Source organism: Plasmodium vinckei (genome assembly GCF_900681995.1).
Source record: "Plasmodium vinckei vinckei genome assembly, chromosome: PVVCY_12".
NCBI lineage: Eukaryota > Apicomplexa > Aconoidasida > Haemosporida > Plasmodiidae > Plasmodium > Plasmodium vinckei.
The window spans coordinates 1,591,662-1,605,807 of NC_051304.1; the positions used below are offsets into that span (position 1 = coordinate 1,591,662).

The following is a 14,146-nucleotide window of genomic DNA, read 5'->3' on the forward strand; positions in this document are numbered from 1 at the left end:
ATAATAAAAAATAAGATTATTAAAGGTAAAGAGAAGCAAAATGGGTAATTATATCTTCATATGCATATAGTTCAAACATTTTTGAAATAAAAATGTCATTTTTCTCTCTTTAAATTAAATTTCATCATTGGGTGGCTCGTTAGGACTAAATAAAAAGGTATATATAAAACGATACATATTAATACAAATAAAATATAACACGATGTTGTATAAAATGTAGTACACAAGGTATAGTGGTAAAATGAAAAAATGTGATTGATCGGTTTATATATATATTTGACTATGTTAGACTTACTTGCACTTTTTATCGAAAGCCCATTTCCTAAGGTTATGATAAGTAGTTGCTCCACAAATATTATAATGGGTTTTTAAATTATAATAATATGGTAATCCACCACATAAATTATTATAATCTAATTGTTGTAATAATTCAAAATTATATGAATTTTCATACATTTCTAATTTTAAAAATTCAATCCCTTCTTCGTCCTTCAATTTTTTTAATAATGGTTCCATGCTATTACAATATTCACAATCTTCACTATGGAAAGCTAAAAGATGAGGTATTTTTTTTTTTTTAAAATTAAGAAAAAATAGTGAATTTATTTTATTTCTTTTTCGAACAGTTCCATTTTTTTCCCTCATCACATTCTTGTTATTTGTGGATAGGGTTTTTTCTGATAATATGGTGCTCCAAATTGATGGATTTCTTCTACTTAAACAATTTACTACATTGTTATTTTTTATAAATATATAATTTAGTAAAGTGTTTTGAATAAAAAGAGAGATGATTGCAGCCGTAAAAAGGGGTAGAAAAAACATCCGTCTTAAAACTTTTATTCGAGACATATATAAATATATGCATGTATTTTTACATATTTTTATCCGTTTTCACATCCTTCAATTTGCTTTTGCTTTAATTTATTATATTAAAAACGGTATAACATATATATTCCAATTTTGTATATTATTCTTACATTTCTATAAGGTTTAATTAATAAATGTGGCTAATGGAACCTCTATTTTTGTCTCTTTTAAAAATCTAGTTGCATAAATCGAATATTCTATATCTACATTCTTATATGTATCCGTGTGTATGCATATATATTGGAAAGTTGTTTATTTCTAGTTATACAAAGGTTAAAACAAAAATTAAAAAAAAAATAAGCTTAAGGATTTTCGAGCAGTATGCATATTCAATTATTTTCCAATTATCAAATTTAAGTGGTAATATATTTTCTTTTTAGCTTTTATTGGGATAGTAGTATTTTAATTTATCAATTGTAATTGTGGATATATATGAAAATGCAACTTGTTCATACACTTTTATTTACTCCAATTTAGCTACTTAAAAATGAAAAATATTTAGAAGATTTATTAAATGGTGATAGAGATAAGGGGATACAAATTAACAACAATTTAATAATTTTAAAAAAAAAATAAATAGCTTTTTTGTAGTGATCATAATATAGAAAAAAAAAGATTATAAATGAATACAAATTTGTTTACTCTCTTTTCTTTTATGCATACATATGTAAGTGGTGGAAAAAAATATGAATTATATGTCAATGGAATGGTTACGAAGATATATAATAAAAAAGAACTTTTAAAATGTCCTGAGTTTTTGTAATTTTGTATTTCTTTGAAGCAAAAAAAAAATAAAAAGAAAATTAATATCTTTTTTTTTATGAAGATATTTACTTATTTGATAATGGCAAAAATAGATATATAAAAAAAGATTAGAAAAAAAATAAAAATTATAATGTTCATAATAAAATGGGAATAAAATAGTATAAAATTATGGAAAAAGAAAAAATAAATTAACTAAAACAAGAGTCCAAAAAAAAGGTGGCATCTTTGGAATCTCATTTTTGAATATTCCTGAGTATGGGATAGTGATAAGTGTTGCATGTAGGAAAATACGTGTACATATATTACAAAGTTAGAGATAAATACGTAGCAGCATATGTATATATATTATAATATCAGTTAAAAATTAAGCGCGATGCAAATATGAGTATAAGAAAAATGACCCAATCTTATTAATTGAATATAATGCACACACGATATTTATAGGAAGTTAAAAAAAGGCAAAGAAAATAAAGATAGAACGGGGATGTAAAAATGCATTTCCTTTTTTTGGTGTTCCTGTTTAATGTATTAGTAGAAGGGATAAAGATTAGCAATGGTTTTAAGGGAAATACATTGAGAGGGAATAATTTGATATTAAAAAGGAATTTAGTAGGAAATAGATTGTGTATGTTCCCAAGTCGATTTAGTATATTTTTTTGGAAAAAGAAATATCATGAGAGACCTATAGATGAAAAATTAAGTGTGATTCCTGTATATATAATAACTAATAATAATAATTCGCCATATATATTTAATGAACAAGACAGGCAAATATGTTATATGTTTTTGTGTCCAGATGATGCCGAAAATATGTTAAACGAAATTATAAAAAGTAATGGAATGCAAAATCGAAATAATATAAAGCTATATAATATAAATATGCAAAAAGCATATGAATTAATAAAAGAATTTATGCATTTAAAAAAATTAGAAAACCAAAATAGTGATGTAAAAAATAATATTGTTTACTGGAAATTGATACCATCAAAAAGACAAACACAGAATGCTAGTGTTTTTTTATCATATAGAAAAAAAAGCGAATTAGTATTTCCTGTTTTTTATGTAGATGGATTTTATGTAAATAAAGATCGAGCAAATATTGTTCCTTTGTTTTTTGATATAGAAGATTTAAGAGATACGTTAAACAAAAAAGGAGTGAAAAATTATAAAATTAAAGTACTCAATTTCGTTGACTTGATATTCTCGGTATGCTAATAAAAATTATAAATTCTAAAATAGCTAGCTATGCATATGTTTTTTTATCATTGCCTTAAATTATTAAGTGGGGGCATATAAATAGTATGCCTTCGAAAAAGTTTAAAAGAAATGATACACATATGTCCACAATCATATATATATTTTTTTTTTTCAGGAAAATCATAAATCGTTTGGGTTTGTGCCCAGTTCCAAAAGTTTAGAGTATTTGGATAAGTTGAACAAATTGGGTACAAGAAGGTCATACTTTTAGGAATTATATTTTATTCCATTTTATTTTTTCAGTTTATAAAAATTATATTATTTTTTTATCACTTTGTATTTTATGTTGGCCACCTATTATTTTTAGTACATACACATATATATATATATATATATATTTTGGACAATTTAAAAAATCAGTTTTAATACTCCATGTTGTGTATTTTTATTTAATTATTTGGCAGTATCACAACAATTGGCATTAACATGATAATATGCATTTAAAAATTTATCGTTTAAATGGTATTTTTAATTAAAGTTTAAAAATACATAGTTGTCATGGGTACAACATGATGAGAAATAATAGCATACATAAATGGGTTAATATACAAAATCAGTGAAGTTTATTTTTTTTATATTCTATGTGTTAATATGTCCTCTCCCCCCTACACACATCATATATATTTATTGGGTATGCCTTTATAAATATTTTAAATTTTTACTATCACAATATAGCAACAAACAGGTTTAAGATATGATTTTTAATTATATTACAAAATCGTAATGTTGTTTTTGCTCAAAAAAAAGAAAAAGAAAATTTGCGTGCAGGTAAAAACTTGGTAATCTTATGAATATCTTTCTTTTTACATTAACAGTTCATAAAATGGAAGGGGTATTTTATTGGGAGAATTACACAATATATATATTTTTTTAAATAATAATTGATTATAAAAAATATATCACTATTAATTTATAAATAATACATGTACATGTCATAAAATTTTATGCTTATTTTTACGCGATACATATTTTTAGGCATAATATTTATTTAAAAAAAAATATATGCCTATAAAAGCCATTGCACACACAAACAGAAAAAAAAAATATAAATTTGTTTTCACGAAATATATATATTATTAAGTATGAAAAATTACGAATAATAAATATATGATAAAAAAAATAATATAAAAGAAGGATAGACGAATATATTTAATTTACATTCTTTTTCTTCGCATATTGTAATTTCTTATTAAACAGACTACGTATTTTTTTTATATATGCATAATGTATATATAAATAATTAACAGTATGCATATTTTATGCTTATCTCTTTTATTTTTTTTTTTACTTTATTATATTTGCATTTAATCATTTATTTATTTCATTATTATATTTTTTGGAATACAAAAAATATTTGCATTCTTTTTAACTATTTTTTTTATTGAATTAATGTTTAATATGCATACATTTTTAATAAACATATAACAATTTCAAAAAGTATGAGAGAGGATTTTCGCACAGTGTATTTATTACATACGTAATTTAAAAAAATAAAAAAAACGGAGAAAAAAAAGAGAAAAAAATTATTATAAAAGTTAATTTTTTTTTCTTCTTTATTTTTTGACATATATATATGTTTATATTACGATTTTAAATGATACTGTTATGTCTTATTATATCAAAATACCCCCCTGGAGATTTTTGATGAGATTAACAATACATCCATTGAATAAAAGATGATAAATTTTTATAACCACTTAAGAGTTAATACGTACACACAAAGATACATATTGTGTGTAGGTATGCAGGATAAAAACCGTGTGCATAAACGTGTTACACTCTTGTAATTTTTTCTTATTTCTAAAATGTGAATTGTTTTACGAATTTGAAACGTGTTAATTCCATAAATCTTATTAATGCATGTATGGCATATAAGCATATGTATTGCATTTATATGCAAATATAGTTATATGAATATATGTAAGCATTTTCTTTGATTTTTATCATTATTTTGTTTAATAAATTTTGTTATCTGTTCGCAATTCTCGAAATCTCATATATTTCATGGAGATTTTTAGTGAATGCATATAGCAAAAATCTTTTTTTTTGTAAATTCATATTGAATAATAGACTGTTTCAATAATTTTTTGGTCCATCAATACATGCAATACAGATACAGTATATATATAGAAGATATATACATTTTTGTGATTATTTGTGTATATACATAATTATTTGCACAGATAACTGGAGAAGACCTTAGAGAGAAAAACGTCGTATTATGTATAATTATTCCCAAAATAATAAATCACGTGTTGAGAATAAAAAAAAGGAAGAAAATATTTTGGAAATAAAAGAAAAAGGTAAAGATAAAATATATTACACTAACGATAATCATAAATCTATGGTTATCAATAATTTCCAAAGTGATGGAAATAAACGAAGCAAGGAAATGAATAATGAAACAATATATGATTATAACAAAAAATATATTAATAACAAAAGCAAAGAAAACAGAGATATAAGTCGAGGTAGAGAAATAGAACGAACGAATATGATAAATCGAAAAGTTTATAATAATATTAGTAATTTAAAAAAGAAAATCCATTATGACAAGCCAAGTGCCAATAATAGTGGTAGCACTAGCAATAACAAAACAGGGACTGGAAATGAATATGCGATATCCCAAAAGAATACAACCTTAAGTGATAATACTAACAAAAATTATTCTGATAAAAAAAAATTTGATAATATTAATATAGGAAAAGATAAGCCCAATTTTCGAAAAATATATCAATACAACGAAGATAATAAGAATGCTGACAATGTGAATAGTGGTGTTTCAAATAATAATTATGTTTATAATGATATGGACAACACCAATGAAATTGGGAATAATAGAGACAAGATTAGGAGACCTCACAGATATTTTAATGATCCTAAATCGGTGAGCAATAATAATATTAGCAATATAGGGAAAAATAAAAAAGGAAATAGTAACATTAATTGTGAATCAACAATGAATCCACAAAATTACGAATACAACAAAAGAAATAACAATGAAACATATGAAAGCATGAAGCAAAGAAGTGGAATATATGGACCGGGGGCTGACAACAATAATCCCGGGAATGGTACTGGCAATAATCCAAATGGTAGTAACAACACTTTTAGTTATTCAAAATTAAATAGAAATTATAAAAGCAAGTATGAACAATATCATGCTGAGATGCGGGATCATAGTTCCAATAAAATGGGACCAATTGAAGGAGGTGAACCTTCTGAAAGCAGAGGAGGAGCAATGTTGTATTTACAAAGAGATAAAATGTATCATAGAAACGCATGTGAATTAAAAAGTAAAAATAATGTAAACAATAAAGATAATTTCACTAGTGATGACACAGAACCAAATGATGGTTTAATAAACGAAGAAATATTTTTAGAAAATAAAAATAAAATGAATGATCCAAATAATAATATGAATGGCATTGGGAAGTATAGTGGAGAGACGTTAGAGGATGAAATGCATCCAAATAATATTGGAAATATTAAACGAGGGATATACCCAAATTATAATGGGCCTAAAAACGACGTAAATAATGCACCTAATAAAAATGGTGTCGATAAAGATGGAAATAGAAAAAAAGAATATCACACATTTTCATTCAGTACTATTGATTCAAATTGTTCTAATAAAAATATATTAGAAAAAAAAATGGCAAAAAGATTTTTAGGTGAGCATTTAATTGGTGGACCAGAAAATAGTAAAGAAAATATGAATGACGAAAAAAAAAAGAATATAGGAACAAATGAAAATAAGCATGATGGAGATATGTACATAGGACAACATAATAATACTGTTAATTGTGTGAATGATAATGATGGTAATGGATTAGGAGAATATAATAAACATTTTAGTGAGTATAATCATAATAATGAAAATGGAGGTAATAATATTAGCGGTAATGAGGATAATATGGGCAATACAAAAAATAGCAGTATGAATAGAAATGGATATATGTTTAAAGAAAATGTAAATAATAACAGAATAAATAAAACTGGTAATTATGTGGATATAGAGCATAAGAATACTAGTAATTTTAAAAATTATGATTATAATGTAAATGATAATATTACACCTGATTTTGATAAACATCAACAAAATATGGGATATGAAAATAAAATGCAAAAAGGTAATCCTAATTTAATGCACAATAATAACCGAAATATGAAACGACCCAATATAAAAAATATTAATCAATATAATGCAGTAAAATATGATGATAGAAAAGAACTTCGAAAATTTTCAAAAAATGTAGACATGAAACATATAAATAAAAATGGAATGAATTATAATAATGTTATGAGTGATGATGAATATCGTGGATATCACTTATCAGATTCATATGAAAATGTAATTGATGATATAAATATGGATCCAAATGAATATAATATAAGAGGTGAAAAAAGTTATTACAATAATATGAATTATAAATATAATCAAGAACGAAATATTAAAAGAAATTGTTATGAGCCTATTGATAATTATAAAAATAGTTACTTACCAAACAACCATAAGAAATATCTTCCTGAGCTTTATGATAATATGGACAATACACCTGAAAGACCTCTTTATGATGACTATAGAAATGATGAATACATACGATATAATGGAGGTATGTTTTAAAAAAAGTTTTATTATATGTATCAAAAATTAGACAAATTGTTTTTACACATAAATTTTGTTCCTTTTTAATGCAGGAAAACAAGATGAAATGCGGAAATACAGGAGAAGCCATTCATATGATTCACTGAACGGTAAGTTTGAATTGTTGGATTTATAATTTCATTTTAATATGGAAACTATGATAAGTTTGCGACTAAGAAAAATTGTTTTATTTTTGTTTGTTTTGCTCATTTGTTTTATATTTCTCTACTTTTTTAGCAAACAAAGATGCACTTACAATTATAAGACTACCAGCAGAGAAAAAAAAACAAGTAAAAAAAAAAAAAAGTATCATAAGAAATGAGGCATCATTAGTTGAAATGTATAGTACAGCAATTCCTATAAATGAAAAATTAGACCCTTATGCATTAAAAGCATTATCAAAAAATGAAAATTTAAGGGAAAAAGTTTATGCATTAATACCTAAATCAGTAGTTGAAATAGCTGAGCATGATGATATTACTCATGTGACTTTACAATCACCATCTTCTCTTTTTGTTAATAAAAATGTAAAACATCATATTATAACTACAAATTTTAATCAGAACACTGCTGATGTCCCAAGTATTGCCACTTGTGCCGTTGGAGGATCAGCCGATTCAATTAAAGGTAGGTTCAGCGATCATTATTGTGTAATAAAAATATAATTTGTGTGTAAACAAATCCATTTCAACTATGGCATATATATTTTGGTTTTTGTTTTTTTTTTAGAATCATTGGAAAAATCAAAAGATTCATTGAGTAGCGAAGAAAATGATAAAAATGTAATTTTAAGATAAAGAATATTTTTTACTTAAAATAATTTATAATTATGTCTGTATATACAATTGTTTTCCCTTTTTCATATGAATCATTTTTTTTATTACAGCTAAAGTCGATAATAAGAGGAATTTCTATGAGAAACAAAACTGGATCATCCTTGAATGTAAAATTTAAGTTGTCTCAAAATGATTATAATAATAAATCTGGAAATAAAAATGAAAATAGTTCGGATGAACATAAATATAATAATGAAGATGGTTATACCGAATTAAATAAAAAGATAGAGGATCATATATTATCAGAGGAATTGAAAAATTTAAAAATTGATAAAAAAATAACAGAACGAAAAAGAGCATCTATATTTGATGAAACAAAAATAAAAACAAAACCAGAAAAAAAGAATGACATAAATAATAAAATGGTTTTAGATTCAAGTAAAGTTAAAAATGCAACTGAAATAAAATTAAAAAAAATTCAATATGTAACAGGATTATTAGAAAAATATAATATTCCTAATCCATTTGATAAGTATGTTAAGGATCCCATTGACTATTCTCAATTAGAGGGTCAAACAAGCAACGCTAAGTTATTCAATCTAGCTTTGAAGGTACGTAAAAAAAAAATGTAACATATTTTGTTGTAATATTGTGATTTATTTTCAGTTTCTTTACTATTTTGTAATTGTCTATATATTCACCTTAACATGTATTCCCTTTTTAGGTATCAGATAATTACTTCAAATATATTATGAGAAGCATGGAGGAAGCAGAAGTTAAGGAAGTTTTTAATGAGAAGCGAAAAAAAATGCTTTTAAAATTGATCGCTTTATTAGGAGGGCAAATACACTCCGAGATAAAAAAAGGGTTTTCTCAAGAAAATGTCCCGTTTCCATTGAAGGAAGAAAAATTGGTAATATCCCATTAAAATGTTGTAAATGTTAAGATATAGTTATACTGTTTCTGCTTGTGAATTTATAATACATTTTTGACTTTTTTGTCTGTTAAATTTTATAGAAAAAAGAAGAAAAGGAAAAACCTAAAATCAACGCCAAAGAAAAAGAAATAAAAATTGAGGAGCACAATCTTATGTGCAAATATTGGACAAAGCAAAGTGAATGTATGAGTTTGCTAATAAATGAATGGAATAAAATATCTGAAATTTTAGAATCCATAAATGTTGATCCTAATAATATGATAAATTCACTTATATCCATATATGGAGAACAAACAGTTAGTAATTTTAATTTAAGTGTTGAAGAATTAAAAAATTCAAATATTGAATTAGATGTAAATATTGATGATATTCCAATACCAGATATTGGAGATAATAATGAAAATAAATTTGATTCATCTAATATGACTATACTGAATTTAATTCAGGTAATAATAAAAAATATAAATTATATGCATAAAAATAGTTTAATTTTTTAGTGATACTTCATTTTATTAAACATTTTTGTCTATTATAAAAGGATATAAAATGGGATATGGATATTGAATATTCTTTGAATCAAATAAGAGAAGATTGGAAAACTGAAAATCTGCAAACCAAAAGGCTTGTTCAAAAGAAGGTAAACAATAAATGTACATAAAATTTTAGCACTATATACACTTTTTTGTACAAAAGTTATAAACATATTTGTTCTTGTTTTATTTAACAGGTTATTGAAGGTATAAAACATCGAATTGGTTTATTAGATTATTTAAATAAGGCAGAAATGAATTTAAATGCATTCTCTAAAATAATTGAAGAAAGATTAATATCAAATGATGATGTAAAAAGCCAATTAAGATCTATGCAAAATGTAAGTGAGAATATGGTACTCACAAAATTATTAGAAAATTTAGAATGTAATACTATGGATATAAATCCAGATGCTTTTAAAACCCCAACATCATTTTTTGTCTCTCATCATTTACCTATGACAATTATGCAAAATAATAATAAATCAAATACAGATGAAACTCAAGATAATCAACAAAATAATACAAACAGTAATCTAAGTAGTAACAACAGTATTGATAATTATAATAGTAATAATGAAGATGACAAAAATTCAGGAAATTATGACTCTCTAGATAATGAAAGTATTAATGAATAAATATAGAGTTAGTATACAAACTATTTTTTTTTTTCTTCTTCATTTTAATATTTTTTAGTATATATTATTTTGTGTTAGTACATGTCCCATTTTATTGTTTGGTTGTATTTTTTGTGCCTTCCCATTTAACATGCATTTTAGCGTTTCACATATTTCTTTACATTTATATTTTATATTTTTTTCTCATTTATTTTTATTAATTTATCGTTTTTAGTATTATTTTATTCTTCTTCAATAAGTAACATACATATATATTTATATTTCTGTGTTATGAGTTTTTGGATTTTTTTGGTAATACATAAGATAATTCATTAAAACCCAATATTTTCTACTCATTACAAAATAAGTTTTATAATTTCAAATAAACCTTTTAAAATTGTATAATTATGTTTAGCAAAAAAAAATAATAAAATGTATGTTTGTATATAAGAAAGATTGTAAGTCTAAGGCATAGGTATAACAGCCAATTTATCCATAACTATTTACACGTAATTTGTATAGCAATTTATTAGTATGTGCACTTTATATGAATATATTTTTTTATTGCATTTTCCTGATTTATTAGAAAAAATAAAACAGTTTTTTTCCCAAATATAACAATATATATTTTTTTAAATATAAAAAAAAATTGGATAATTATAACCTTAGAAAAATTAAAGGGAATTCTTTAATAAGTATATGCAATAAGTTATTTAATTTATATAAAGGATAAATTAAAAATTTTTAAAAATTAAATGTGAATATTTTTTGGGGGTGTCAAAGTTTTGCGATATTCAAAATTTGTGACATGTTTTTGATATAACTGGATTTGTATAAATATACAAATATATAGATAGATATAATATTGAGGAAAAGATAATTATTAGCATTTTAGAAAAAGCCAAAATTTTGAACGATGAAAGGATTTTGTGTAGATAATATTTCGTCGCAAAATTTGATGAAATCCTCTGTACAAAGGAGTATCAAAGCAACGGTATGATATATGTAGATATATAACTTAGTGTGTATTTTATATTTTTAAAATTAGTTTCATTGGTTTGTTTTTTCAAGGTAACAACTTTTAGTATTAATTAGTGTTGATAATTTTATTCTATGGTTTATGAATTTTTGTTACTTTGTTCTTTTTTAGATATTGAAGCAATACCCTAATTTGGAAAACTTTATTGATGATATATTCCCTAAAAAGGAACCACTATTTTTAGGAAAATGGTAAAGCATGATGAGATGATATTAAGGAGTACATATGAATGTGTTATGAGGTATAAAATATGACGATGCATGAATATGATAATTTATTTTCAATTTCATTATCTTTCATTAGTACAAACCATGTAACTATAATAATTGCAAACAATGAAATACTTTTTTTTCAAATACGAAATGGGCCATGGATACCAAACTTGAGACTAATTCACACATGTAAGATATGTAAAAATATTTTTAATTTTTATAAGCATTATTAGTGTAGGAAATTATATATATTTAAATAAAATTGTTTGTAGACCCATTTTTAATGCCACAAATCCAGGTCGATAAAGGTGCAATAAAGCATGTATTAAGGGGGTCGAATGTAATGTGCCCTGGAGTAACATCACCTGGTGGGAAGTTAGACGATGTTGAAGCAAACACAGTTGTGGTAATAAAAATAAACTATTTTTAAAGAAGAATATACACATTTTAATAAGATATAAATATAATTTTTTTATTTCTTAACTATTTTAGCAAATTAGAGCTGAAGATAAAGAACATGCTTGTGCAGTAGGAATAACAACCATGTCAACAAAAGAAATGTAAGAATTTTGTAAAACTTAAAAATTATATTAGAAACAATGAATATAGATATATGGATACTTATATTGTTACATTCCCTTTTTACTTTTTGTTTCTTTAGAATTGAAGTAAATAAAAATATTTGCATTGAAAATATTCACTACCTAAATGATGGATTGTGGAACTGCAAATTGAACGACAAATGATTGACTACTGTTTTATGTTATAAGTAGATAAAATATGTCAATATTATAAGCAAGACTTTCTGTATTTATATAATTAAAGGATTGATATGTGAATAAAGTATATGAGAAGGCAAAAAAAAAACTGCTTATAAAACAATGCACATATTTATGCAGAATATTTTCTAATTAATATGGGCATTTTACGTTATATAGATTTATATATATATATATGTATAAGGCTATAAAGCTTTATAACGTCATATACTTGCTATTTTTTTTGTTATATATTTAATTTGTATATACGTATATATCATGTTTCATTTTATCTTTATTATAATTATGTAATTTTTTAAATATTTTTTAATTTACTTTCTTTAATGCATATAAAAAAATCTGCATTTTATTTCTTTGTTATTTCGAAAATCCCAATTTCATAAATTTTGATATGAACATAGATTATTGATAAATTATTTTGAAAACATAAAAACAAATTTTATTATTTTTATTTATTAAATAAGGGTTTTTTTTTGAATATTTTTTTAAATATTTAAGTAAAAAAATAGGATAATTAATAAAAAAATAGCTAATTGTATTAAAAAATAAAATTATGACGACGTAGCCTAATGGATAAGGCGTCGGTCTTCGGAACCGAAGATTGCGGGTTCGAGTCCCGTCGTCGTTTAAAAATTTTATTGAAAATATAGCATAAATAAATTAATGATATTATAAAAAAACTCGAAATAATTTAATAATTTAATTTTCTGTATGTACTTTAAAATTTACTTATTTGAATAAAAATTTTATTATTTATATATTTTTATATATAATGTAAAATAACCGCGGTTTTATATGATTATAATATAATAGGAAATATAAAATGGGTGAAAAAATGTGTAGAAAATAAAATTTATGCAAAAATTTAATTATTACATAAAAAATAGCTTGCCATTGTATATACAGCTTGTAGACATATAAAGTGCCAAACCTTAAAAGTATATTCAAAAAAGTTAAAGTAAAATATTTATGAACAAAACTAGCTAAAACGAAATACTTATGAAAAAAGAAATACGTATGACCAAACTAGCTAAAACGGAATACGTATGAACAAATCAGCTAAGTGAAATATTTATGACCAAAAAAATTTTAATTAAAAAAATTTATGAACAAAACAGGTAAAATAAAAAACTTATGAACAAAACAGGTAAAGTAAAAAACTTATGAACAAGACAGGTAAAATAAAAAACTTATGAACAAAACAGGTAAAGTAAAAAAGCTTATGAACAAGACAGGTAAAATAAAAAAGCATATGAACAAACTAGCTAAAGTGAAAAAACTTATGAACAAAGCAGGTAAAGTAAAAAAGCATATGAACAAAGCAGGTAAATTAAAAGAACTTATGGACAATACAGGTAAAGTAAAAAAGCATATGAACAAAGCAGGTAAATTAAAAGAACTTATGGACAATACAGGTAAAATAAAAAAGCTTATGAACGAAGTAGCTAAAGTGAAACACTTATGAAAAAAACAACTAAAATAAAATTTTTATGAAAAAAAAAAAGCTAAAATAAAATTTTTATAAAAAAAAAAAGCTAAAATAAAATTTTTATAAAAAAAAAAAGCTAAAATAAAATGTCTATGAAAAAACAGCTAAAATAAAATGTCTATGAAAAAAAAAAGCTAAAATAAATAATTATAAATAAAAAATTTTAAATAAAATAATAATAAATAAAAAAGCTAAAACAATATATTTATGAATAAATGTGTATGATAATC

The 14,146-nt window shown here is 23.5% G+C and overlaps 4 protein-coding genes and 1 non-coding gene across 5 annotated transcripts; 4 read left to right on the plus strand and 1 right to left on the minus strand.

The window, feature by feature from the left end:
- Positions 1 to 114: 114 nt before the first annotated feature.
- PVVCY_1204460 (thioredoxin-like protein, putative) lies at positions 115 to 849 on the minus strand (the record flags this gene model as incomplete). The annotated part of the gene is made up of 2 exons (XM_008625453.2): positions 115 to 145; positions 296 to 849. 2 exons carry the CDS (start codon positions 847 to 849, stop codon positions 115 to 117), a joined length of 585 nt encoding a protein of 194 aa, XP_008623675.2.
- Positions 850 to 2,124: 1,275 nt separating this feature from the next.
- Positions 2,125 to 3,100, plus strand: PVVCY_1204470 (apicoplast TIC22 protein, putative; the record flags this gene model as incomplete). The annotated part of the gene is made up of 2 exons (XM_008625454.1): positions 2,125 to 2,838; positions 3,005 to 3,100. 2 exons carry the CDS (start codon positions 2,125 to 2,127, stop codon positions 3,098 to 3,100), a joined length of 810 nt encoding a protein of 269 aa, XP_008623676.1.
- A 2,010-nt stretch (positions 3,101 to 5,110) lies between these two features.
- PVVCY_1204480 (conserved Plasmodium protein, unknown function) lies at positions 5,111 to 10,418 on the plus strand (the record flags this gene model as incomplete). The annotated part of the gene is made up of 9 exons (XM_008625455.1): positions 5,111 to 7,505; positions 7,591 to 7,647; positions 7,775 to 8,164; positions 8,267 to 8,319; positions 8,424 to 8,924; positions 9,038 to 9,226; positions 9,331 to 9,696; positions 9,789 to 9,887; positions 9,978 to 10,418. 9 exons carry the CDS (start codon positions 5,111 to 5,113, stop codon positions 10,416 to 10,418), a joined length of 4,491 nt encoding a protein of 1,496 aa, XP_008623677.1.
- Positions 10,419 to 11,313: 895 nt separating this feature from the next.
- Positions 11,314 to 12,394, plus strand: PVVCY_1204490 (cell cycle regulator protein, putative; the record flags this gene model as incomplete). The annotated part of the gene is made up of 6 exons (XM_008625456.1): positions 11,314 to 11,391; positions 11,548 to 11,627; positions 11,740 to 11,837; positions 11,921 to 12,054; positions 12,141 to 12,208; positions 12,310 to 12,394. The coding sequence occupies 6 exons, from the start codon at positions 11,314 to 11,316 to the stop codon at positions 12,392 to 12,394; spliced, it is 543 nt and encodes a 180-aa protein (XP_008623678.1).
- Positions 12,395 to 12,982: 588 nt separating this feature from the next.
- On the plus strand, positions 12,983 to 13,055 carry PVVCY_1204500. Its single transcript has one exon. It is a non-coding gene; the product is annotated as a tRNA-Arg (tRNA).
- Positions 13,056 to 14,146: the final 1,091 nt, after the last annotated feature.